The 26,759-nt window shown below is 35.9% G+C and overlaps 2 protein-coding genes across 5 annotated transcripts in view; one reads left to right on the top strand and one right to left on the bottom strand.

Annotated features, from left to right (window-relative positions):
• LOC138693101 (zinc finger protein ZFP2-like) overlaps nucleotides 1-14,007 on the bottom strand; it is a 76,279-nt gene extending 62,272 nt beyond the window's left edge. For 3 of the 4 annotated variants that reach the window (XM_069816728.1, XM_069816729.1, XM_069816727.1), the window contains exons 1-4: nucleotides 13,889-14,007; nucleotides 11,405-11,502; nucleotides 10,894-11,031; nucleotides 7,264-7,346 (exon numbers count right to left, since the gene is read on the bottom strand). In XM_069816728.1, coding sequence (XP_069672829.1) covers nucleotides 7,264-7,346; nucleotides 10,894-11,031; nucleotides 11,405-11,502; nucleotides 13,889-13,988 — 419 coding nt within the window. In that variant the 5' untranslated portion in view covers nucleotides 13,989-14,007. Of the gene's footprint in view, nucleotides 1-3,992; nucleotides 4,114-7,263; nucleotides 7,347-10,893; nucleotides 11,032-11,404; nucleotides 11,503-13,888 lie in introns of those variants that run through there. The other variant, XM_069816730.1, reaches the window with a different exon arrangement.
• An 11,085-nt stretch (nucleotides 14,008-25,092) lies between these two features.
• The window catches only part of LOC138693326 (zinc finger protein 883-like), a 33,515-nt gene continuing 31,848 nt past the window's right edge, over nucleotides 25,093-26,759 (top strand). Inside the window, exon 1 of the mRNA XM_069817219.1 lies at nucleotides 25,093-25,220. Within this exon, the coding sequence (XP_069673320.1) occupies nucleotides 25,193-25,220 (28 nt within the window). The 5' untranslated portion in view covers nucleotides 25,093-25,192. The remainder of the gene's footprint in view (nucleotides 25,221-26,759) is intronic.

The raw sequence follows: 26,759 nt of genomic DNA, 5'->3' as shown, positions 1-26,759 counted from the left end.
CAACTGAGAGAAGTATTTGAGTTGATTGTAGCAAATTCAGAACTTGCATACTCTCCTATTGAATGCATTTATAGTTGACGGGCAGCTTTCATGGATGTTATTTCAAGTTCTTTATCAGAAAAAAAACCCAAGAAATTTAGTATAAAATTATGGACGTGAACAGATAGATGCAAATACCTATCATACTCGTAACATGCAAGTATACTCAGGAGGGAAACTGGATGAATCTCCAGAGAACAGACAAGAACCAAGGAATGACAACTATCCAAAGATGTTACAATAGCTCTCTAGGGTACAGGACGAAGGGTAACTACAGACAACTTCTTCACAAGGTGTAATTTGACAGAGAATCTTTTAGCTCAAAACCTAGCTCTCCGTGACACACATTGCAATTGCAACAAATAAGGAATGAAATAAAAGTTCAGTTTGCAACGTATTTACGTTGCGTGACACAAAATAATTCAAGTACAATACAAATTATTTTCGTCTAGGAGAATATGCTACACTATTTAACATGAAGTACTGTTGATTTACAAAGAAAAATTAATAAAATCATAATTATATATCACAAATAGTACAATTTTTAAATAATGCCTTATTCCTTTGTCTTATGTATAAATGTTGTTATATAAGTTCATTATAATTTATTTAATACTCATGATTATTATTGTGAATAACGTATCTCAGGTACTAGTAACATAAATTGTCTCATTTATATGATTTCGACTTCTTACAACTACAATTCCTTAGTTACTGTAACACTTTCTACATCCCTGCCTGAACACAAGAGTAGTAGTACAGTTATATGCAGTCCTTTACAGAAAAGCACGCGGCTATCCCGTAACTTCAAAATCATAAGCTGCCATGCTGATTTCATGACACAATTGCTCTAAACTCACTATGTGTGAGAAATATTGGAGAGCAAGGGAGTTAACAGCTTTATTGCTAAGAACTTTGCATTAGTTAATAACAACACCAACATGTTTCTTGTATGAGTGGGACGATAGGGTTTGGTCTACGCACTCAAAGGAGAAACAATGGCCAAACAGAAAAAAAAGGGTGAATTTTTATTACTGTACTACCAGTATAGGAAATTAAAAAGAAACACTGAAAATACATTAGTTTTGTAGTGTGGAGTAGTAGAAACTCGATGTGATCACTAGGAGAGCTGTGGTCCCACCCAACCCGCCCTAAATAGGTTCCTTATGTATATAGGAAAATCGTCGTACTTGAAGAAGGCGGCCATATTCCGTCGTTGTGACGTTATTTGAAGTGGAGTGGGAGAATGATTGCAGTGTCGCCAACTGTGGTAACCATTCATATTATCTTACACACCTAACAAAACCTAACCTAATCTAATCGAATCTAATCTAATATAACCAAACCTAACCTAACATAACGTACTACACACTTATTGTAACATTCCTAACGTTTAGCACACCTGTTGTAACATTCCTCACAGTTTCATTTCGTTTGCCGATATTGGCATCCCTGCTACGCCTCTGATGGAACTCAATATTCATCTAGTGGAAGTGAAGTGAAACTGCTATTCTGTTAATGTTTCCGAAGTTGTTTCTGTGTTATCTGAAAGAATTATTGTGTCATTGCAGTGATAATTGCATTTATATTGTACAATAAAAATTGAAATGTGTCGTGGCTGAGATAAAAGTGTTCTAAATTGATTTCCAGCGCCACAATCCCAGTGATACACGTGTGAATATTCGTTAGGAGTCCGTTGGAAGTGGCAGTAGAATAATAAAAATTGACCAAAAAAAGGAAAAAGAAGCTGGTGAAACAACATTGTTCAAGAACCATTGTATGTATTATTGTAGTCGTAATTCTGGTGGTGTGAAAGTGAAAGATTGATGCTCTTAACTACAGCAGAATGCATGAACGAACGAACAAACGAACGAGCAAACAAATAAAGAAATGAAATAGGCAAATTAATGTTACACAGTGACTTTGTAAACATGAATAGTACGCAGAAAAACACTTGGAATGGAGTCAAAATAGTAGTTCATAATTTCCTACGGAATTACAAAGACCCCAATTATAAAGAAACTGTAGATACTAAGCTGCAGAATTTCAAGACTCTGGGCTGCAATATGAGCGTAAAGGTCCACTTCTTGCATATCCATTTATATATAATCTTTTCGCTGTTATAATAATCCTACAGTAAACAACGGCACGTGACTAAAGTGAGGCTTGATTGGCCGCAGTTTGGCGTGAGCGATTCTCAGTAAGTGATCCTGCCCACTGTTGTTCATTCTGTTACATATTAAACATTTCTCATTATTCGTCATAGTAGACTTAACCTCACTACTATGCACTCGTTTGCTTAGGAAACTTATAATTAATTAAGCGAATTCAACTCACTTAACTTACTATATACATTCAACATTATTTGTTTCTCTCCGCTTTTGAGAGGGTTTCCACTCATGTTTAGTAACCACACACATTGAGTATGCAGAAGCCATAGGCTGTGTTGGGCTACTACAGACTTATCAGGATAATATAGTCTTATGCTGCGTTGATGTACGTTGATGTACGCAGCATAAGACTATATTATCCTGATAAGTCTGCAGTAGCCCAACACAGCCTAGAAACTGGTCACAAGATAGATTTCGGCGCCACCACCATCTTGGACAAGACATCAGGTTACTGGGACTTAGTTATCAAGGAAGCCATCGAAATCCAGCTAGATGGCAATAATTTCAACAGAGACGGGTGTCTACAGCTGAGTACAGCATGGAAACCTGCCATCAATATGCTCAGACCACCAGCACATGGCAGACAGTCGGGACCAGCAAGTAGCTCCTGATTGGCTGCCGCGTCCACCAACCAGAATGTGCCTGGCGGTCGGGACTAGGAACTAGCTCCTGATTGGCCCACAGCAGGAAGCTCTACTTTTGCATATATACCGGCTAGATGTGGTCCCACATCACTTCATCCCTGAAGAAGATGGCAGAGCTAGCCGTCGAAAGCTTGGAAGCTAATCTCCAACTCACCTGGCTGAGAACCCGAGAAGAGTTATTCTATCTTATTATTTTGCTTAGGATCTTTCGGAAATGGACCTTAGCATTTGCAAGGCTCATGCCATATAATAAATTCCTTTGTCTCGTCATTTAAAATATCTGGAAAATTAGCACGACCAGTAGGAAATTCCTCTCTAGCAATATTAGTATCATCAAAAGAAGTATTTACATTTTGCTGTGCGCTATTACTTCCATTCTCAATTTCAGTAGAAATATCAGGTTACTGTATCAAGATTCACACACTCTTCATCTTCACTAATATTCGCTGTACCACTGTTTGAATTACTATCATTGTTCTTAGAGGAACAGATGACCTACTTCAACATGGGCTATTACAATTTTCGTTTATTACTTCTGAATTAGTATTAAGAAAGAATCTAGTTTTACTAATTTTGAAACTGATCTTTCAATCTCTTTTTTCTCCGTTTTTGTGAACCATTCAAATGTTCATAACTAGATTTAAATGGCTTCATTTCGAAAAGAAAACAAAAACAAAACAAAAAAAAAAGGATTAAACAAAAAACCATAAAACACAAACATTGAAATGCTAGAACTAAGCTATTTTTAGTCTAATATTGCAAGCGAAATGAGACCAGAATCAAACACTATGTTTCACTTCTACCACCATACTAGACTTGATATAACAGCGACAATGCATCTGAATGAATAACGTATTAATAAAAGCAACAGAAAAATAAACCAATACATTCACGAATCTATCCTAAGTATATAGATAGTTGGCGGTACAGCGACAAATGACAGGCTTATGTTATATTCCAATCAGAGGTGAACAGTGCTACGAGACATTGAGACAGTGTCTACCCCACTTTATCTATGTTTATAATAATTAAAATTCTAAGCTATATTAACATTTGGAGTTACGAAGTTACTGGATACATCGATCAGTCAACATGACAGCTTGCTTGCTGGTGACCAGTTGCCCGAATTTGTTGTAAGGAGACATGACTTAACACTGTCTCTTTCGATCTTCACTTCTGTCATTTCGCAGGTTATAGACGTGTGGACTGAGTAACAGGCACATGTGTAGCACAGCTAGCAGCCAAACTTCTTCTGAACACTGTGAGACATTCCCAATACTGTCTCAGTTCTTTCGCGCCAAGCATGGCTGTTAGGCAAAAGCGCAGCAATGAAAGCTTAATTCCTAGTGTGTCGAGCATTAATTTTATGGCAGATTATTAGTTGTCATTTATTTTTATAAAATGTGTGATCAAAGCAATTCTGATTCAATTGATATTTTATTAAATACACCTTTCTCGTCCTTATCTTATGAAAAAACTTGTGACATGAAAAATCGAAAACCTACTCCCAAATTACAGCCTAATTCAGAAGGATGGTAATGTGAACATGAAATTCAAAACACAATGGTATTCAAAATACAAGTGGTTGACCGGTAGCACATACAGAAATAAATTGTATTGTTTCATGTTCATCTTTCTTGGTCATTGAGAAGACACTATTGTCTGAGATGTCGAAGGATCCTCAGTTCACAGATAGAATTACAGATTTTTTGCAGAGAAGAAATCCCGTCGTAGTGAGTTAAAATACAAACGTATTTAGGTGAGTGTCATATTTAAAAATTTGTTTTTTTTTCAATAAATATTTTAGAGTTGCAGAACAATATGCATATAAGTAATTATATGCTGCATGCAATTTAATTGTACTAAGAAATTATTTATGGGATTTAAAAATGTTTGGATGTCTACACTTGTTATAAATGTATGCTTTGCCACTAATCTCAATACTCAGTTTACTGACAGTTGACATGTACCAGCGTGTTCACTGAAAGTTGCGAACTCTTTTTCTTTTACTACTTTGCATATCTTTTTTTTCCTCATTGTGACAAATTATTTACATCTCTTTTTTTCCGGTTTTCATTTTCAAACTTTTCGTCTTTTGCGGGCCCCCTATGACCTCAGGGCCCCCCGCATTGCGTGATCTCCGGGGCCCTCAGTTACGCCACTGTCTCTGGGTCGAAGGTTCAACAGTGAGTCGAAGATATCCAGTAACATTTTTATTTACAACTACCAAATATTTTCACTCGGTAAAAAAGAAAGAGAATTCAATATCCAATACAATGGCCAACACCTTCCTAGGACTTATGAATCCAAATATCTTGGAGTTATTTTCGATAGTAAGTTAACATGGAGCAACCATTTGAAATATATTTCTGAAAAAGCTCATAAAAAATTCTCCCTTCTAAAAAGACTAGCAGGAAAGAAATGGGGATGCTCTAGGAATACTTTGAACACTACATACAAAATGTTTATACAGCCAGTGCTGACATACTGCGGAGAAATTTTAATTACTTCACCTTTCATAAACGAAATAGAATATGTTCAAAACCAAGCTCTCAGACTCATTACTGGTGGAATCAAAACAACTCCAATAGATTCTATGAGATTCCTCACTAATATTAACAGCATCAAAATGACAATAAAAGAAAAAGCACTGATTCAATATGAAAAACTTATTAGATTACCAGGAAACAATTGGCATTCATACAGTCCTCTCTGTAGATTGAAAACTCAAAAAAGTTTCATATCCATTGTTCAAGAATTAAAACAGGAAATCAATATCCCGAATTTAAAAGAAAACTTACAAATTAAACCAAACCCTTTAACTTTATTAAATACCGTATAGAATATAATCTAAATTTAACACAAGAAATACTAAAATCAGAAGTAAACACTGAAATACTAAAACAATTCTCTTTAGAGACAATTAATATTAGGTACTCTCCACAAAACTGGCTTCATTTATACACTGACGGATCCTTGATCTCCAGAGAACAAGGTGCCAGTGCAGGTGTTACGTGCTGTCTCTTTTCACTTTATAGATCTCTTGGGTATGGAACAACAAGTTTTGATGGAGAAATCATTGCAATACGTGAAAGTCTCAGGAATCTTCTATGCCACATCAATAAATTTAAAAATGCAGTTATATTGTCAGACTCCAAAGCAGCTATTCTATCAATAGTCTCTAAACACACACCTTCATCTCAAACAGCAGAAATAACTAAAATGCTCTCTCAATTAATATCACTCAATTAAAGAATTGTATTCCAATGGATACCATCCCATTGTGGAATCCTGGGAAACGAGAATGCGAATGCTTTAGCAAAGAAGGGCAGCACTGCTACTTACAGACCTGTTACTAAATCTATGTATTACTCTGTGAAAAGATTTATTAAATCTACATACTTAGACTTCAACAAACAAAATTTGATAACACATTCTCAAGGGAAAAAATGGAACTCTCTGCATCAAAATCCACAGTTAATTCCCGATTTACCACGAAAATCGTCTGTAGCTGCATTTAGATTGGCAACAGGCCATGATTGTTTGGCCAAACACCTGCATAGAATTGGAATATATCAGTCCCCTAACTGCTCATTGTGCAACTCAAACCAAGAAATGGATTCGGAACACCTCAAAATCTGTGCTTCAGTGGCTGGCCATGATAATATCTTTGAAAAATATTGGAGTGCAAGAGGTAAAATGACTTTACTGTCAAACGCCTGGCATTAGAAAACAACAACAACATTTTTATTCACACCAAACGGATCAGAACTCCAAAATTTGCAAGTTTTGTCAGCAGACTCAACTTTATTCACATCACCCAATATCAAAATAGCTTGAGTCTTGCATATCAATAACAATCACATACCGGTATATTTAATCATTTTTATACAGCAGACAGCCATATCAACACAATCAATCCTCACACATGTCGACCTCGTATGTCTCCTATATAACTCTCTACCCCGCATTGCCTCCATAATTTCCATAATTTTTGTTACCATTTCTCAGTTGTCCTGATGCTCCTATTCGTAGATGGCTTTTTGCCTTCTTCGTGCACAGTAAACAGGATTGGTCTCGAATGTTATTACTGGTTTCCAGTGAGATTCTTCCAACAAGTCTCTGTTTAATGTATTGATCGCACACTAAAATAGACCATGATTCCCAAAGGACAGGAGAATAATAACTCAGCAGATACAATGAGTTGTAATATCTTACATATCATGGTATTGATAATTTTGGTGGATCATATCATTTCAATACAAAAATATATTGAGCAGACAATAAAATTAACCACATATAAATGGTAGATACAACACATCATACATTATAAAATTTACGTCCTTTGTCATCATTAAACGAAGCTTAGAAAGACTACAAGAAAAACAAAACCAATACAGTACACTCACCTGTCAGGGAACACTTCATCCTCCTCTGAAGATACTTCCACTTTCTGTTCCTGCTTAACTCTGCCCAGATCGAACACATCTTCCTGAAAAAAAAAAAAAAAAAAAAAGAATACTACATATTGAAGAGAGCTTTAATTGAGCATTTGGAATCAATTTCACTCTTGAAAACATGTGCAAGTGATTCATGAAGGTTCTGAAAAATGCATAACCACAAATTGGTACAATATTTTATGTAAAAAAACAGTAAATACTTACTTAGTAAAAAATTAATACTATCGCTGTATACATCATTGCTCAAAGTTTTATTTCCTCAAAATTTAGAATCTCTAATACGACATGTTCTTTTCATGTAAGATAACAGAAAATAAAGGTTTTGCCTCCACTTATTCAAATTGGCCTTAGGTAGTAATACTACTGGATTGTTAAAGAGCAAAGGAAAGATTCATAGCTAGAAATGCATTCAGGTATGGACCCTGAAATATATCATCAATGTGAGCCACACACGACGTGTCAATTGACGAAGTTGCTCTCAGTCATCAGCGTCATCTTTTCACTCGGTATTCCCGAAAGTTCCATAACTCAAAGCAGCGAGGAATAATTGAGGGGTTATCTGTAATATGTTCTCTTGCGATTACAATGAGTTCCGTGGTTAATGTTTAAATATTGTACGAGAACGAAGCATTCAATTTCTTTTTTAATTACGCCCTTCTTCCATAGAAGAAGGTTCAAAATACTGCAATACTGTTAACTTTTCTATATTCCTATAGGAAAGGCTACATATAGGTCTATACTGCAATAAAGATAATTACTATATATATATATATATATATATATATATATATATATATATCTGTGTGTGTGTTCTTTCACTAAATTGTTATCACAACGTTAAAAATAATAATATCACTTATTTCATGTTCATTTCAACTGAAAGTACCTAGGATATAGGCTTACAAACACTATTCCACTTTAAGTGATCTAATAACCTAACATAAACAACTTCTAGAATCTTGTGAGGCGTCTAATATCTGAAATTACAGTATAACCTAGTTTCACAATATTTTGTACAGTTATCACTCGTTTCTTAGATATTTTAAACAATGACTTGCATTAAAATCCTTCTGTCATAATACTATATACCCAAGAACATTCTTGGTGCTGTGGTTTCACAGTTGTTTGACGTTGCTTAATGTTCCTCCTCTCCAAATATCCCATAAGAAATGTATCCTGTTAGTTTTTGATTCTAGTTTTCCAAAATCCTCAATGGAAAATAGCTTGTTCGTCTGTAGGCATTTCATATTTCTTCTGGCAGCAACCGGCTTTAATGTTTGCTGCTAACCTATCAGAAATACAGTCATTCCTAAATGACTGTCTGCTAGCCTGGATCTAACATTTTATAACACTGCATACGCCTGTATTAGTAGTACCTTACATTCTTTCTCCATTGACAAACATAAATAGTAATATTGTATTTCTTTCACAATTTTTCCTGACCTACTTGTGAAAGCTTTGCCATAATTTTGTCGTCGCTTTCTAGATTCATTCATTCATAGTGTTCTGCCCATGGGCAGGTCTTTCACTGCAAACCCAGTATTCTCCTGTTCTTTTATATTTTTTGTCTTCCTCTTTGTCTCCTCATATGACCCATATATCTTATTGTCGTCTATCATCTGATATCTTCTTCTGCCCCGAACTCTTCTCCCGTTCCTATTCCTTCCAGTGCATCCTTCAGTAAGCAGTTTCTTCTCAACCAGTAACCCAACCAATTCCTTTTCCTCTTCCTCATCAGTTTCAGCATCATTCTTTCTTCATTGACTCTTCCCAACACAGCTTCATTTCTTCTTGGTAGATTATTCTTTCATAATTTGTTAAACTGTTTCTGTTTTCTACCTTTCCATATGTAATTCATTTTCACTGATACTTTCAACATCAGAAAGGTTATATTCGCTTCCAAAAGGGGAAAGATAGGATAGATCAGAACATTCGTCAGACATCACCCTTGCAGTTATCTTCGCCAGTCCTCGAACCACAGTAGTGAGACGGAAGATGGACGCAATTCAATAATACCTCTCTATTACAAACTATTGTAAGTATAGGTATAACACTGTGGTGGTTGGTAGAAACACCACCAAAGAACGTATATAGCCATTTTACAGATAAACGCCGTAATTCGAATTACGCCCTTCTTCCAGCTAACCCCTCAATTGTGGGTAGACAAGAGAGGGAGAAAGAAGTTTTCTTGGACAGGCGGGTCATCGTACATCGTTACTCGGAAATTCGATCGTGCCTGGTATGGGCAAGAGGCTTGGAAACTTGCTACACCGTGTAGTACAGAGAAGAGACGTGGAAGATTGCTGCCGCTGAGATAGAGATAGAAGTTTCGAGATCGCGGCATTGCTTGCTAGCAACGATGTATAATTCTGGAAGGATCTGGAGTACAGATAAATGTATTGCTTATTCTGAGATTCTCCTGGCAGTAAAGTATTGGCTTTGTATGTAGTAAATTCTTGGAAACATTCCTCCTCTCGGCAGTCTGCCATTGTATTTGAAGTTATGTTATATTCTACACGTGTATGTATTTCCTTTTAATGAGACGAGTTAACTTTAAATATTGTATTCGCCATGGATTAATGTAATTGAGAATATTGCCCTGACTATCGGCTTTTCTATTGTCATTCTTAATCACTTTTATATTTTTCACACTGTTATATTTCTTTCATCATCACTACTATTTATTACTACTTCATTTAATTATATATTATGTATTTATATTCTTTTATTTATTTATATTTAATTATATATATTGTTCAATATTCAGCCTTGCCTCTTTGTTTCCTTCCACTGCGCTATTTTGATCAAATCGAACTCACCTTTTACATCTGACCTAGTAGTCGTAACCAATATGCTGTGAAGCGTTTCATATTATTTTGAGAATTAGTTTTGAATAGGTGGAACATTTCAAATGTGAAGGCTTGTAAAATTTTTGATGAGATCAATTTCCCTGAAGATAAAAAACATTATGACAGATTAAAGTGCTAAGTAACCGATGTAAATACTGATTTTATGACTGTAGTCCAGGAAATTATATAAAGATATCGGAATATAGGACACTGTAGCATGGAGTGTGAATCAAGTTACGAGGGGACAGCACATGAGCTATTCAACAGTGTAGCGTATTTTCACGGATTTGTTTCTAACAAAATAAACCTAACTGATTATTATCAACATTACTTGTTTTTCTATAAACTTACTTCTTAAAACAGTTAGAGAAGTTCCAAATCTCTTGTGACTTTTTGATAAATCTATATAGCAGTTTGCGTCTATTGATGAATATCTAGCATAGTAATTGATGGATCAGTAAAAGATAGGGTAATTTTGTAAAGTTAAATGAAATCCTATCCCTAGGCACAAGAACTTTGTCTATATATTCCAGACAGTTCTCTGTTAACTATTAGAAGTATATATTTGCGAATTATTATTTAATTTAAAATCTAAAAATCAAAGCCATCCATGTTTAGAAACTATTGGAAACAAAAAACAAAAACAGTTAATACTGCACACAGTAAATGGTTCTGACATAAATAAAAATGTACTACCTATACATCTGTATACTGACAGTGAACAACTTACATCAACTTCACATCTCACGAATACAAAGCTCGTAGGTATTGGAGTGTCTTCAACTTTTATCTCTGATTTGATTTCGTAACTATGGTCCACGCATTCTGTCTTCATGCCTGTCACTTCCAGATGCGATAAATTCCCTTCCTACAAAACATAAAGAAATCATGAATGATTATATTTAGTTTCTTCTTCAACTGATTTCACTTGTAACAACGTCAATCTAGCCCTGGATGGTCGATATTGGCTATCTCTCTCAACACAGATAACAAGTTACATAAGACAACTGAAGGCAAAAAGAGAATACGATCTTATAGACACAGGCAATCACTAGTAATGGGCCAGGTGTTCCTAGTGTAAATAATTTAGATTCTGCGATTTATATTCTACACCATGTGTGCAAATGTCTTATTCGAATGTGATATTTTATTAATCATTACTGAGAACAATGACAAATATATCCTCCTCTGGCACTTTTAGAGAAAGAAATAAACAGGTACTGGTAGACATTTCACTTTACCTTTGATGAAGACTTATTTTCTTCTAATTTGTATGTGTTGTCAAGTTGTAAGTCCAACGGATCAACCTCAGATTCCATCTTGATTAAATCTATTACAACTGAAAGAAGAGGTTATGTAAATTACAGATTTTATAGAAACTGAGTTGATGAGAAACTTTCATACTACCATCTAATTCACATGACACTTTCCCGTAATCATGTAAAATATAATTATTATGAAAGTCGCCATTGCTTCTTCTTCAAATTAGTAGTATTAGTACGATCCACTTACACTAGATGGAAACCGACACGATTGGCAGAGCCGACAATACATGAAAACGAAATGATACTAAATGTGAGGAATGTTACTACAGGTGTGTAGTATTATGTGACAGGTTAGGTTAGGTTTTATTAGGTATGTAATAGGTTAGGTTAGGTTTGATTAGGTGTGTAATATTATGAGAAAGGTTACATAAGGTTAGATTAGGTGTGTATATTATTACTATGTTGGCAACTCTGAAACCCACTGTTACATTAAAGAAATATGGCGGTATTCTTCGTTCACGCACAACGATTTTCGTATAAAAGGTACGTATTTAGGCAGGGCTGGGTGGGCTTACAGCTCTCCCAGTGATCACATCAATTATCTACTACTCAATACTTTAAATCCAAGGCATTTTGAAGGTATTTTATCAAGTTCCTGTAGTGGCCGGGACATAAGTACATTTACCTCTTAATCATATCCACTTAATTTTGTATAAATTAATGTCGAAAATGGGGTCTATATGACTATAGTATATCGGTAGTATGTTTATGAGAATATATGTTGGCTAGATAGGGTAATGGGGTGATGTCATAAGATTGACGTCATCGGTTAGTAGGGTTACAGTTTGTGTTTGCGGGTAAAAATATAGAGGTCGCTGTGCATTTCGGTGGTTAGGTTGGTATATGTGTAAATTTTATTGGTGGTTGGTACTGATGAGGTTTGAATGGCGTACCGGTAAAGCATGTGTTTGGATTGTGTGTAAATCATTCTATCATTTGTTCAATTCGTGAGCAGTTGTGCTACTGGTGATTTGTTTGGCTATGGAGTGCGTTGCTGGCCCAAGAGGAGTGAAACGGAGGGCTGAACAAGCTCGACGTATGTGGGAAGGTTAGAGGGTTAGTTGAGGTGATATCTCAGTGACATGAGGTCGACTTATGTGAGAAGGTTAGTGGGTTAGTTGAGGTGATGTCTCAGTGACATGAGGTCGACGTATGTGAGAAGGTTAGTGGGTTAGTTGAAGTGATATCTCAGTGACATGAGGTCGACGTATGAGAGAAGGTTAGAGGGTTAGTTGAGGTGATATCTCAGTGGCTTGAGGTCGACGTATGTGAGAAGGTTAGAGGGTTAGTTGAGGTGATATCTCAGTGACATGAGGTCGACGTATGTGAGAAGGTTAGAGGGTTAGTTGAGGTAATATCTCAGTGACATGAGGTCGACGTATGTGAGAAGGTTAGTGGGTTAGTTGAGGTGATATCTCAGTGACATGAGGTCGACGTATGTGAGAAGGTTAGAGGGTTAGTTGAGGTGATATCTCAGTGACTTGAGGTTGCCGTATGTGAGAAGGTTAGAGGGTTAGTTGAGGTGATATCTCAGTGACATGAGGTCGAATACTGTGAATTCAATGATATAAGTGCGTTTTCTCTGCCATGTATAGTGTCGAATTGCCGAAATTTCACGTATGGGATCGTGTTGATGATATCCTATTTTGAATAAGAACGGATGGATTGTATTCCAGAATGGGATGTTGTGAAATTGTTTTGCTGATATCCTATTTTGGATAAGAGCAGATGGGCTCTGTTCCAGAATGGGATATCGTCAATTTGTGTGATCATTGCTTTTTAGATAATGGGATCGTGTTGATGATATCCTATTTTGAATAAGAGCGGATGGATTGTATTCCAGAATGGGATGTTGTGAATTTTTTTTGCTGATATCCTATTTTGGATAAGAGCGGATGGACTCTGTTCCAGAATGAGATATTGTCCATTTATGTGATTATTCTTTTTAGATATTTTTATTTACTCGTCGTGTTGGTTTACGTCGGCCTTGTTGTGACGTCACTGTGTTGAGACGTAACTACCGCCATGTTGTGACGTCATCGTTTGTCAAACTTGACGAAAATTAAGCGATATCCTATAATAAACGAATCCCCGAAAATGTACATATGAAAACGAAAACAAAGCACTATAATGTCAAACCTCGTGTTGCATTTCGCCTCCACCCTTATCTCCGCTCAATGTTGCGAAACATACGCATGCTCTGGCTTGTAATTGAAGATGGCTCTGGGAGGTGGTCAGTTCTTATCCTCCTCGTTTGATATTACAGTTCCTCAAACTAAAACGTGCCATGAAACAGCGGTACTAGTAAAATAGATATAATGAAAACAGAATGGCGATTATATTCTAATCTGAAGTTTATATCGTATTTTAATACGTTGGAGATAAAATTGTGCAACTTACCTCTTCCATAATATTGCAATCCCAGGAAATAAATGCATACGCAACTACTTAAGTATATATCCACCGAATGTGTAAACCTTATTGCTTCTGGCTGGGCCATGGACTCTAAGTAAAGAAAGAGTTCAATGCTGCCGTGAATGTGCGACATATTTCACTGCTTCAGAGATGCGCTGCCGTGTTAGCCTCCAAGCTTTTAAGAGAGACGATACAAAAAAAAAATACATACTTAAGTTATTCCATACGCAATATTCTTCAGAAATAATAATGCGAAACACTTGCTTTTTTATGGCTAAAATAATAGTGATATTAAAAATGAAAAAGAAAATCCAAATCTAACCTATTAAATCAAATTCCGTGTCTCCCACTTGAGCAGAGAGCCGAAACAAATCTTATCCACTTTTCTCTATTTTTGTTCAATAAGTTTAGGCCGGACTGAAGCCGGATGGTCTATGGCGAGTCCTCGGTATCACTTCATTTCATCCCTTTGATTTGATTACGTGGTTGGGTTTTTCCGAGGTTTTCCCCAACCAAAAGGCAAATGCCGGGTAATCTTTTGGCGAATCCTCGGACCTCATCTCATCATTGTAGAAAATTACTAAACTGTAAAAATTGTAATTGTAATATTATAAAATTTTTGACTTGTTCCACATCTTAAAGCTTCATTGCTCATGTAAGATCTATGGAATATAATGAATGAATGAATGAATGCTCCCGGCATTTTCTAGGCTGTCGGATCTTTTCTACTCTTCCCCTTCAAGTCTTCTGATGTCTGCCTCTGACGACATCCTTATGGGTTCAATCTCCAGCGCCCTCTTTGCTCAAGCTACATACTATCCAATTACTTTTTTGTGCTTCCTTTGTAGGAGTATTTGCTTGTCCTCATCATGATATTCATTTGTTTTGTTTTCTCAACTATTTGTAACATACCATTATTGATGTCACAATTCCCGAGTTGCTGAAATATTTAAATGAAAAGTCATGTTTATGCCGAAATAATTTATATTGAATAAAGCAGAAGTTAATGTCAAACACTTTTGGACCTCAGTATCAGTGAGCGGACTTTAATGTACATTGTAGGCCTATTTATTTACATTCCATGATATTCGTAGGCCTACATAACTTCGCAGTCAGGATATGGAACATGACAAGAAAATCTTATTAGTACTATAAAATCTTAATTCATAGTCACAGTCTAGTTGAAATATATAGGTAAGGGTTTTAGCCTAGTAGCCTACAATATAGGCCTATACCAGAACAACACAAGGGGTTAGTATTAGTACTTAATACACAGAAAATATTCACGCAGCGTTGTTGAATGTCATAAAATACATCTACAGATTAGAAAGCGCGAAAAATTAGGTACAGATACTCACTGATTAACTTTACAACTTCTTTACACTGTTAACTTTTTAGGAAATCAGGTACCGGTACGTACTACAGAGAATACAGGACATTGTGAGGTGGGGAAAAAATAACGTAACGGTTATTTTGGAACAGTTCCTTGATTGCACCTTGGAATACTACGTTCCAAAATTACGATAGTACGGAACACTCGCTGTTACAAAATACTCGTATCACTTGACTTTTCCTTTAAATACTTCAACTTGGGAATTGTGATTCACTTTCTCAGCAATACGATTCACTTTAGTACAAGTTGGTTATAACCAGGGCCTGGATTTTGATGACCTAAAAATAATATGCAAACAATGATCTAAAAAATTACCTAAAAATGAATAAAATTATCTAACAAATTTATTTAAACATTTTTATCTTCATTTAACGGTGTGGCAGTAGAGCAAAATTCTTACTTCTGTAATGTTAGAACTGAAATTAATAAAATAATATTACGATGAAAGAGTAATGGAACGGAGAAAAATTCTCTCCGGCCCCGAGATTTGAACCCGGGTTTTCAGCTCTACGTGCTGGAGAGAATTTTTCTCCGTTTCATTACTCTTTCATCGTATTATGACGCAGAATATCTGCATGGAAATATCATATGTACTTCGGTACATTAAAATAATATATATGATATGCGTAAATCACTTTGTGATTTAAGACGGCGCCTATTCCGTCGGATCCCGGCCAACTAGTCACTCATAACGAGTGCACCTCAGCACATGTATGGACTTCGGTCCTACGTTCATAGACATCTATGACGTAGTGCAGAGGGCGGCCACTAGAGGGAACCCAAGAGTTGGAGCTTAATCTGAGACGATTCTATCCGACGCCGGGGTTGTATCCGGTGTGGCTTAGTGGATAAAGCATCAGCACGTAGAGCTGAAAACCCGGGTTCAAATCCCGGCGCCGAAGAGAATTTTTCTCCGTTCCATTACTTTTTCATCGTATGATGACGCAGAATATCTGCATGGAAATATCATATGTACTTCGGTACATTCAAATAAAAATAATATATAAAATAATATTAGTTTAAACTCGCGAATTTGTGGCCTATATTCTAGGAAACAGCACGTATAAAAAAATCTTACCTTAGTCAGAATTATTGCAGTAGGTAACCATCAGCATGCGCAGATTCTCCAAAGTTAGAGAACGCCTGTTGTCGGAAAGAACATTTTTGTACTGTGCGAAACTCCTTCCCATGTCCGCTGATACAACTGGAGCATACTTGTAATGCGCTAAATTACTGGCAGTGAGATCTGCTTCAGTGCAGGAAGTATCAAATGCTTCACAAAAGTTTGTGTAAAAATTTGACGAATTATTCTCCTTCATGGATACACTCTGTTGCAGTAAAAGTTGCGTGAATTTTTTCTTAATTGCGAGTTGCATTGCCCGTAAATGCTTATCGCTACCCACATATTGTTGAACAGTGAATTTTCTTTCGGCTGATACCTTTGTTTCGTACAACTTAGAAATATATTTTAGGCATGGCTGAATGAAACTATGAAAACAGAACAACAAACATTTACCTCTGAAAATCTGTATTTACTAAAAGCCAGGTTATGAACCGACGAAACAGGAAGTAGTTGGATGGGCGAGAGGAAAATGCGGGTTAGAGGGGTAACCTGTGCAGTGATGACACGTTGAGTGTGGGGGGTTGGAGGGGAGAACGAGAACGGAGCTTTTCATTGGACCTCGCGTGAAAATGTCGTCTGCTAACGAAAATCTGGCAACGGAAACCGAGCCCCTACCACACCGTAGCGGAGAAGTGAGAAATATGTTCCCAAATTGAAGCAGCAGAAAGCCGCCTTTGTTAGGTAGAAAACGCGCGGGATTTCGAAAACGCTATTTGAATACGTGTTGTATTGCGTATCCGAAAGCTAAATGTTTTTGTTTAAAGGAACAATACTTCTTTTGCGATACCTTTAATACCGTGTCTCTACTGTCAGCAGAGTTGCTAGGTTTTCTGCGAGGTAAGTCGGGATATCAGAAGCTAACCTAAGACATTAGACTTGTCAACAATTTAGCCTATCATAAGATTTATAGCAGTTTTCTGCACGGTGTTCACGTGCTTTTTAATGTAATAGGCCTATTCGCCTCCGTGAGAAACACTAAAATATGAAGGACACACAGTACAGTGAACACTACAATAATTTTTTTCTTTTACTAACCGCGAATAGCCTATGTTTTAACAATTTGCTAATAAATTAATTTTGGAACCGGTACTGAAACAGTTTCACTATCTGACGATGAATCCATGTTTAAACATAGTTCACTGAACTATAAAACGCAACAATTGTATGTAAAATACGATATCAAAACGCTACCTTTATTGCCAGTCAACGCAGTTGAAATACACAATGTTTACTAATTGCGAGAACAGGGACTAGGGACCGGAACGGAACGGAATAATCAACAATGCGGTAGAACTAGAAGAAGTATTATTTTGCGAGTTTAGTTGCCTTACGGCAATCAGCTGGGTTACCTCATAGACTTACTAAATAACCGCAGGTTATCTCTGTGCTTACAATGTTACCATTAGAGTCAATATATAAATAAAAATATCGGATAATAGGAAATGCAAACTAATTTGTTTAAATATGTTCAATGCTAATGTCTGTAAAATCGGGATTTTTGTCAATCCCGACTCCCTTTAATCGGGACTGAACCAGGAAATTGGAAGAATCCCGCCTAAATTGGGATAACCGACAATCCTGGCTGTCAGACACAGGTACTGTGTTCAGACTTGCATCATTTTCATAGGAACTCTGAATGTGAACATTCATAACCACGGTTAATAAAAGAATTAATGTCAACTTTTTAATTCAATCTGTAGGTCAAACTACTGTATGAAGTCATAAAAGTAGTAGCAGGAATAGTAGTAGTAATAATAGCAGTAGCAGCAGCAATAGCATAAGAAAATGTTTCATTAATCCGTAACTAGGACAGGAATTACTTTCAATCAGTTATATTAAAATAAATATATATATTTTTTATAATTTATCAGTTTCTATATGTTTAAGTTCGATGAATAATTTTATTATTCATGTATGCACTGAAACAACAGATGTTTGAAGAAAATGAATGATATAGAGTGAGTGAAGGACAATAACAGTGTATAATAACGTAGTTTGAAAGGTAATTACTACCTTGGAAATGAGTTGAAAACACTGAATGATTCAATGTTGGGTAGAAATTCTCTCTGCAGATCGCACCTATCCACTTACGGTTAAGGGAATCTTTACTCAGAGGAAACTTGAAGCATAAAGAGTCATATGGCAAGTACAATAGTTTGTCTTCTGTAACATAATATGGAGAAAAAATCGTCGTAGAAATTAAGGATTAACTAACCAGTGAAATATAACATTCCTTCCTTCTTTATCGTTACATCCGTGTGCATTGCTGCAATAAAAAGTAGCACACGAAAGAACCATAGTTATTCAGCTCTACCAAACAAATGGCCGCCCGTCGACTGTTCAATTTGGGAGCATAACACTAGCGCCAGTGAGCGGTCTAGCGGTTATTTAGTAAGTCTATGACGGAAATACGGAGACAGTGTAGCCAGTTCATTTGCAGTACCACGTCCATTACGAGTCGCATTTCGTACCAGTGTCATTAGCTCGTGCTTTCTTAAAAACAGTAATTTTAATTACTAATATTGTGCATAGTGTTATCGATAACTATATACAGTAGTTATTTTAAACATATCGGTGACAAACGCTGAACACGCTTTGAATCTCGCCACTCTGTGGCAACAGAGCTCAGAAAGAGACCAACAGAACGTTGCTTCCGGTTTAGTCGGTTCATAACCTGGCTTTTAGTTTTTTTTAAATACAATACTGTGACAGTGAAAATAACGAATCAAACGCTTGGCGTGACAGAAAGTAGCTAAAACAACTACTTTCAAATTTTAAAAATATGTTAATAATATAAATTAATTTAATATTCCCCCCCCCCAAAAAAAAGAAGAAAGAGAAAGACCAGAAAAGGAAGTAAAATATGAAAACAATGAATAACAATGACAGCTTAAAACTTGAAAAAAAAAACACATAACACTTCAAAAATAGGAACTATTATGCTAGGAAAAAATGCGAAAAACATAATTGATATTTTTTAACCAGAGGTTTGTGTTCAGGATTTTAATACTTGAAATCAATGCATACTTCATGAGGAAACAAATATGACATGTCAACAAAATCCGGGCCTTGGTTATAACCTGTTATTTGTCCATGCTATGGTTATAACCTCTATTTATTTGTCTATGGTTATAACCTACACTTGCTATGACGCTAGACTGAGATGTAACAGAATAAGGGGTTTTGTGATTTGGTTATGGCTGTGATGTGTTCTTTGTAACGTGTTTGAAACAAAGACGTTATGTAGTATACGTGTCACTATGCAATGACCCATCAATATTGTTACAAATTAGAGATGGACGAAAAATAACGTAGCAGTTACTTTGTAACAATTACTTAATTGTAATGGTTAAAAAAATATCTTGGACACGAAATAACTAGTTACTCGCTGTTACACTGTTACTTTTGCCTGAAAAAGAAACTAGTTACAGCCTAGATCATATATATGATCTACGGTTACAGTAACGTCATTAAGTAGTGTTCAACCGGTTCACGAGATAGCGCGCCATTACTAATGTGTTTCACCATCTGGTTATAAAAATATCAACTAAGTCCGTTCCCTAGAGCAGAGCACTGAGACCCAGGGCTATAGAAGGAAGGGCTGGCTCAATGCTTTGTTGTTCAGCTTGCCGCCTTGAGTCTCTCCCTCTAGCCACCCCACCACTTTCTGACGTCACTGCGGTACAGTTGGTCTCGGTGAATGTTGCTGTTACCAGTGTTGAGAAATGTAATTCAAGTTCACGTGCACCGTTTCGTAATGTAGGCCTATTTGGTTGTGTAATGAGCGTATATAACAATTCTTTAAGTGTTGAATAATTATAAAGGTACAGTATTACATTATTAATGATAGTATTTGAAGTTTAAAAATGGTGAATTGTGCTGTAGCGAACTGCTCGAATGACTCTCGTCACACTCACGAAGTAATTTATCACTGTTTTCCGAAAGACGTGCTTTTAGCTAAAGAGTGGGAAAGCAAGTGTCATAGGCAGGACCAAGTGAATATTAAGTGTGCACGTATCTGTAGTGATCATTTCGAAAGTGTGACTGATTATGAAGATGATATGAAGAACAGGCTTTTGGGGGTAAAAGAAAGGAAAATATTGAAGAAAAATGCTGTCCCATCTCTAAATATTCCAAGTTCCAAAGCTACAAGTGACTCAAACCGAGACGATAGATATCAGAAGAGAAATATTCGGAAAGCTGCTCTTAATCACCTTCAGACATTGAGTCCAAAGAAGCCATGATTAGAGCCTAGTACCGGCAGCTCTGAATATGTAAATATTACACAGGGACTTGAAGAAACGTCTGTAGCGTCTGAAGTACATTGTCTGAAGTGTGATGAACGCGGAAAACAAATTGATTTACTGAAAAGAAAGGTAAATGTTTTAGAATACAGTATTAAAACTTTGCAGTCAAACAATAAAATACTGAAAAACAAGGTTAGGAGATTAATGCGAAAAAAAGTAACTGTTCCTTATAGAACAAAGACAGACCACAAATCTAGAATTATCAGTAAGAAGTGTTGTACTTTTCTTCGAAATATGGAAAATATTTTTACAGAAAATAAAATTCAGGCTGTAATTTCTCAGAAGAAAAAAAATGATTTGGTCTTCAGAGGATATAAGTAGAGCAATTGTAATACGGGCAATTTCCAGAAAATCTTTCGATTTTTTGAGAGAAAGAATAGGCATTCCACTTCCTTCTCCAGCGACTTTAAAGAGATGGTGCTCTGGGTTCCAATGTCGCCCTGGAATTTTACATAATGTTTTGCAGCTCATGTCCGACAATTCTGAAAATCTTTCATCTTTAGAGAAACCATGTGTCCTTAGTTTCGATGAGATGAGCATCGACAGCCGCCTAAATTACCATCCTGGCATGGATAAGGTGTTTGGACCTCATTCTAAGGTTCAAGTAGTGCTTACTAGAGGATTGACTGCACCTTGGAAACAATCTGTGTACTACAATTTTGACACAACCATGACTAAGGCATTGCTCTTTGACATAATTGTACATATAGAGAGAACTGGGATACTTGTATCAGCAATTGTTTCAGATTTGGGTGGGTGCAATTTGTTGTGGAAAGAGTTGGCAATATCACCTGAAACCTCGAGTTTCATACATCCCACAGATCCGTGTCGAAAAGTATGGGTTTTTGCCGACATGCCACATTATCTAAAGCTGCTGAGAAACCATTTACTTGACACTGGATTAGAACTTAAAGATGGGACAGTTATAAATAAAGACTTACTGATCGAAGTTCTAAATAAAGATGGAAAGGAAGTGAAATTATGTTATAAACTTAAGCCTGAGTTTCTCTTCCTTAAAGGAAATGAGAGACAAAAGGTTGGCCCGGCTAAAACTCTTTTTTCAAGAACAGTTGCTAAAGCAATATCCTCTTTAACTGGAAATGAAAAGGCATCAGAATTTTTTCAACTAATAGATTCATTCTGTGATATAATGAACAGCAACAGTCCCCATTTTTCATAATCTCATCCAATGAAGACCGCCTTTGGTTTAAATTCTTGCATGTCAGAGCAGTTGCAAGTGCTCAGTGACGTGAAAGATGCAATATTTCATATGAGAGTTTTGGGTAAAAAACACTTACTGCCTTTCCAAAAGGGGATATTGGTGTCAATTAATTCCTTGTTGGGTCTACATGATGAAATTAAACGTAAGGGATTGACTTACGTAATGACTTGCCGCCTAACTCAGGATGTACTGGAAAGTCTCTTCAGCCAAATTAGAGGTCTCGGGCATTTTTACGACCATCCAACTCCAACAGACTTCATTTTCAGACTGAGACGCCTCCTACTTTCTAACAAACTTCCCCTTCCATCTAATAAAACTAACGTTACTGAAGATAAGGATTGTCAACTAAAACCATATTTAACAGCAGATATGTTGCAATCTGCCTTCGGGATTGATGAGGTGAATATTATTGCCACTGAAAATAATGCAACATTGAATTCTGTACTCTCCGATGAAGATGATGAATTAAGGCCTATGGAAGGAATAGAAGATGGAAATCAAGAAGATCTGAAAAGCTGGGCAGAAAGTGAAGCTCTGAACTACATTGCTGGCTACATAGCACATAAAGTTAAAGAAAAAGATTCATCTTTAGGCCAGAAAACAAAAAACTTAGGCGGTGAAAACAACACTTGGGTGGGGATTTTGTCTTACGGTGGATTAACTGAACCTTCTGAAGAGTGGAAAAAAACTATACAAACGTTTGAAGTTGAATTTAAAACTATGCACGGGAACTCCATTGACAAGGAGGAACAAGTGATACAACGTTTCAAAACATTGCTAGAAACTAAGTTTTCAAACGTGTGCTCCGAAGCTATCAAACTATATGCACGTGTAAGAACATTTGTGAGATTGAGGTCCTTGAATCGGGGGCAGAGAGCAGAATTCCTGAGGAACAGCGCTAAGAAGAATGCCAAGTGGATGAAGTCATCTAGAAAATAGTAACTTCATTAGGTGAGTGAAGAAATAAAATTAGCTGAATCATTATAGAATGAAAGTAAGAATAACGTTGATGTACTTGATAATTTACCAATCTTATGAAAATTGATTACTCTGCCACCAATATACACTGTACATCCTTAACTATTACTTAGCAAAAGATAAACATTTGTTCCATTATTTCCATATAATGTAGTTAACTGATTATTTAAAACCCTTTGATTTCATGCACTTCCACCAGGAGTGAAATTATTGGTTATCGAAATAATAATAATAATAATAATAATAATAATAATAATAATAATAATAATAATAATAATAATAATAATAATAATAATAATAATAATAATAATATACAGTCATTCAGAGTTTTTTTGTATAAGGGCAGATCTTTCACTGCAAACCCCAAAATTATCCAATCTCCCCTATTTTCCGCCTTCTTAGTCGCTTCCCTATATCTTAATGTTATAATCTGATATCTTCTGTCTCGAACTTTACTCCTTTCAGTAAGCAGTTTTTCTTAGTCAGTGATGCAGGCAGTTTCGTTTTCTCTTCCTGATTAGTTTCAGCATTATTCTTCTTCCACCACTCTTTCTAGCACAGCTTCATTTCTTATTTTGTCTGTCCATTTAATACGCTCCATTCCAGACATAATATAATATTCATTCCTTGATAGATTTTTGCCCAAGGTCAGATCCTTCACTGCAAACCCAGCAGTCACGTATATTTATAATATAATATATTATATTATATTTAACAATACTAATATTATAACAATAGACTAATTATCATTATCGTCATTGATGTGTTCTGGCGCGCAGCTTCAGTCCACATGTCCCATACTCTATAACAACCTTGTCCATGTATGAATGAATGCCTCTCCTTGACCTGGGATATGAAATTTAATCAGCAAGGAAACGTGTCACGTGAAAGGAAATAAAAGTCTACTACAAAATATTTAAGAAAGAAGCTATAGCTCAACATGCACATCAGTTTGAAAAGCGACGAAATAGTTAAAACTGAAGTCTTTAAAGACAACTAGCGTTTAAAAAATATTGAATGAAACAGGCCATATGCCTAGGGTTCAGTTTTATAACTTATTATTGGGGGGTGTTCACGATGGTCATATCAATCCACAATTGATATTATATTTGGTCGATAATTCCAGCACTTATTGTAACGGAGTTTTACGTTCTATTTGCGAGCGAAAGACTTGCAGTGTACCGTGATGATGTCACAGCGGCTGGGAGGACAGCATCACTTTCCGACTCGCTATGAGCCAGCCCTTCCTTCTATAGCCCTGACTGAGACCACGGTTTCGATCAGAGCCGAGAATGTGATAATATTTCACAACATTTTTGTTGTTAAATCTGTAAGGAAATTTATTAAAAAGGGGCTATAATACTCTTCATAAAATATTTCCACCCGAAGTGGAATGTGTATATGCAAGTAAAAAACCATCACAAAAAATTAGTCATGATGAATAAATCAATTTTGTTTATTATATAACATAAACTATTAATGTCCTTCATGATAATATAAAGTTATCAAATATTTGAAATAAACGATTATTACATGATTTGTCGCATTAGGGGCCTAGTTATTTCATAGGTGGATCTAGCCTATTAATACAGGGGGAGGGGGAAGAGAAAGTTTGAGCTTATTTATATAGGTACCGATAATTATAAATACTTTAAATGATTTCTTAGAATTTGTCTACACTTCTATAAATTCATATCTTATTCTTTCATAATGCTATCATTCTTGGGCCAGGGAGGGCTTTGGCTTCCTAAATATCAAAAGAAAATTTAAAAAAAAATGTTAACACTGAATAAATACAAAAAGCAAACTGAAAACATGGTATTTTCTATAAAACCTATCCAATATTAAAATAAAACTATGCAACACAAATCCTTACTATTTATATGCTACCCCCCCCCCTCCACCGTTCTGAAGTAGTCCTCGACATTTTACTACAGCCAGGTATGTATACTGGAGGAGGCTCGCAAGGGCCTCGGTTCCAAGCTCTTTGTTCGCAGGGAAAAATCAATAAAATAAACGCACTTTCCTGATTCAACCAACTTCTATTCTGCATTCTGCTAAAGCCATCGATTGAAAATACAGAAATTTAGTGGCTTTTGCACTGCTTATTGGAGACTCTTTATAGCTAGTTATGATTTCTGAGATTTCATGGATGATAACTTAATAGGAAAAAATTGTTCTTTTGTCATTCACTATAAACAAAGCCAAATAAATCGCGAATTGCATCACCATTAGCAGTGCAGAAGCTGAAAAAGGCTTTAGTGTAATGAATGACATTGTAACTTGTGAAAGACGTAAGCTTACAATCTCACACTTGTGCATTTTATTGACTATTAAACTTATCGGTAAACATATGAAATAAAGGGACAGGTTCCAGTTTGTGCTATCCTGTTTGAGAAATCATCGCCTCGGTGGTGCTATTTTAAAGATCAAGAGTTATTATTATTATTATTATTATTATTATTATTATTATTATCATTATTATTATTATTTTGTTCGTGATTCCCCATTAATAGCTGTGCGGATCCTCAGGGGCCGCGGACCTCCGATTGAAAATCACTGATCTACGGTATAGGCATATTTGTTATAATAAATGTATAAATAAATATAATGCATTCATAATGTACATAATATTTGAGGTATAATAGGCCTATGATTCATGAGTGTGTTTGTTAAATAACAGCCGGTTCTGTGATGTAATGATGTTGATGATAATAATAACAACAACAACAACAACAATAATAATAATAATAATAATAATAATAATAATAATAATAATAATAATAATAATAATGTAATAATATTTGTAATAATGATAATTATTATTATTGCTATTCCTAACAAAATTATTCATAATGTACATAATATTTCAGGTAGGTATTCCCAAGAAACTAGTTCGATTAATTAAAATGTGTCTTAGTGAAACTTACAACAGAGTCCGTATAGACCATTTTCTATCTGATGCTTTTCCAATTCACTGCGGGCTAAAGCAGGGAGATGCACTATCACCTTTACTTTTTAACTTCGCTCTAGAATATGCCATTAGGAAAGTTCAGGATAACACAGAGGGTTTGGAATTGAACGGGTTACATCAGCTTCTTGTCTATGCGGATGACGTGAATATGTTAGGAGAAAATCCACAAACAATTAGGGAAAACGCGGAAATTCTTGTTGAAGCAAGTAGAGCGATAGGGTTGGAAGTAAATCCCGAAAAGACAATGTATATGATTATGTCTCATGACCAGAATATTGTACGAAATGGAACTATAAAAATTGGAGATTTATCCTTCGAAGAGGTGGAAAAATTGAAATATCTTGGAGCAACAGTAACAAATATAAATGACACTCGGGAGGAAATTAAATACAGAATAAATATGGGGAATGCCTGTTATTATTCGGTTGAGAAGCTTTTGTCATCTAGTCTTCTGTCAAAAAGTCTGAAAGTTAGAATTTATAAAACAGTTATATTACCGGTACTTCTGTATGGTTGTGAAACTTAGACTCTCACTCTGAGAGAGGAACATAGGTTAAGGGTGTTTGAGAATAAGGTTCTTAGGAAAATATTTGGGGCTAAGAGGGATGAAGTTACAGGAGAATGGAGAAAGTTACACAACGCAGAGCTGCACGCATTGTATACTTCACCTGACATAATTAGGAACATAAAATCCAGACGTTTGAGATGGGCAGGACATGTAGCACGTATGGGCGAATCCAGAAATGCATATAGAGTGTTAGTTGGGAGGCCGGAGGGAAAAAGACCTTTAGGGAGGCCGAGACGTAGATGGGAAGATAATATTAAAATGGATTTGAGGGAGGTAGGATATGATGGTAGA

Source organism: Periplaneta americana, chromosome 17 (genome assembly GCF_040183065.1).
Source record: "Periplaneta americana isolate PAMFEO1 chromosome 17, P.americana_PAMFEO1_priV1, whole genome shotgun sequence".
In the NCBI taxonomy this organism is placed as follows: Eukaryota; Metazoa; Arthropoda; class Insecta; order Blattodea; family Blattidae; genus Periplaneta; species Periplaneta americana.
This window is presented reverse-complemented; position numbering and strand designations above follow the sequence as displayed.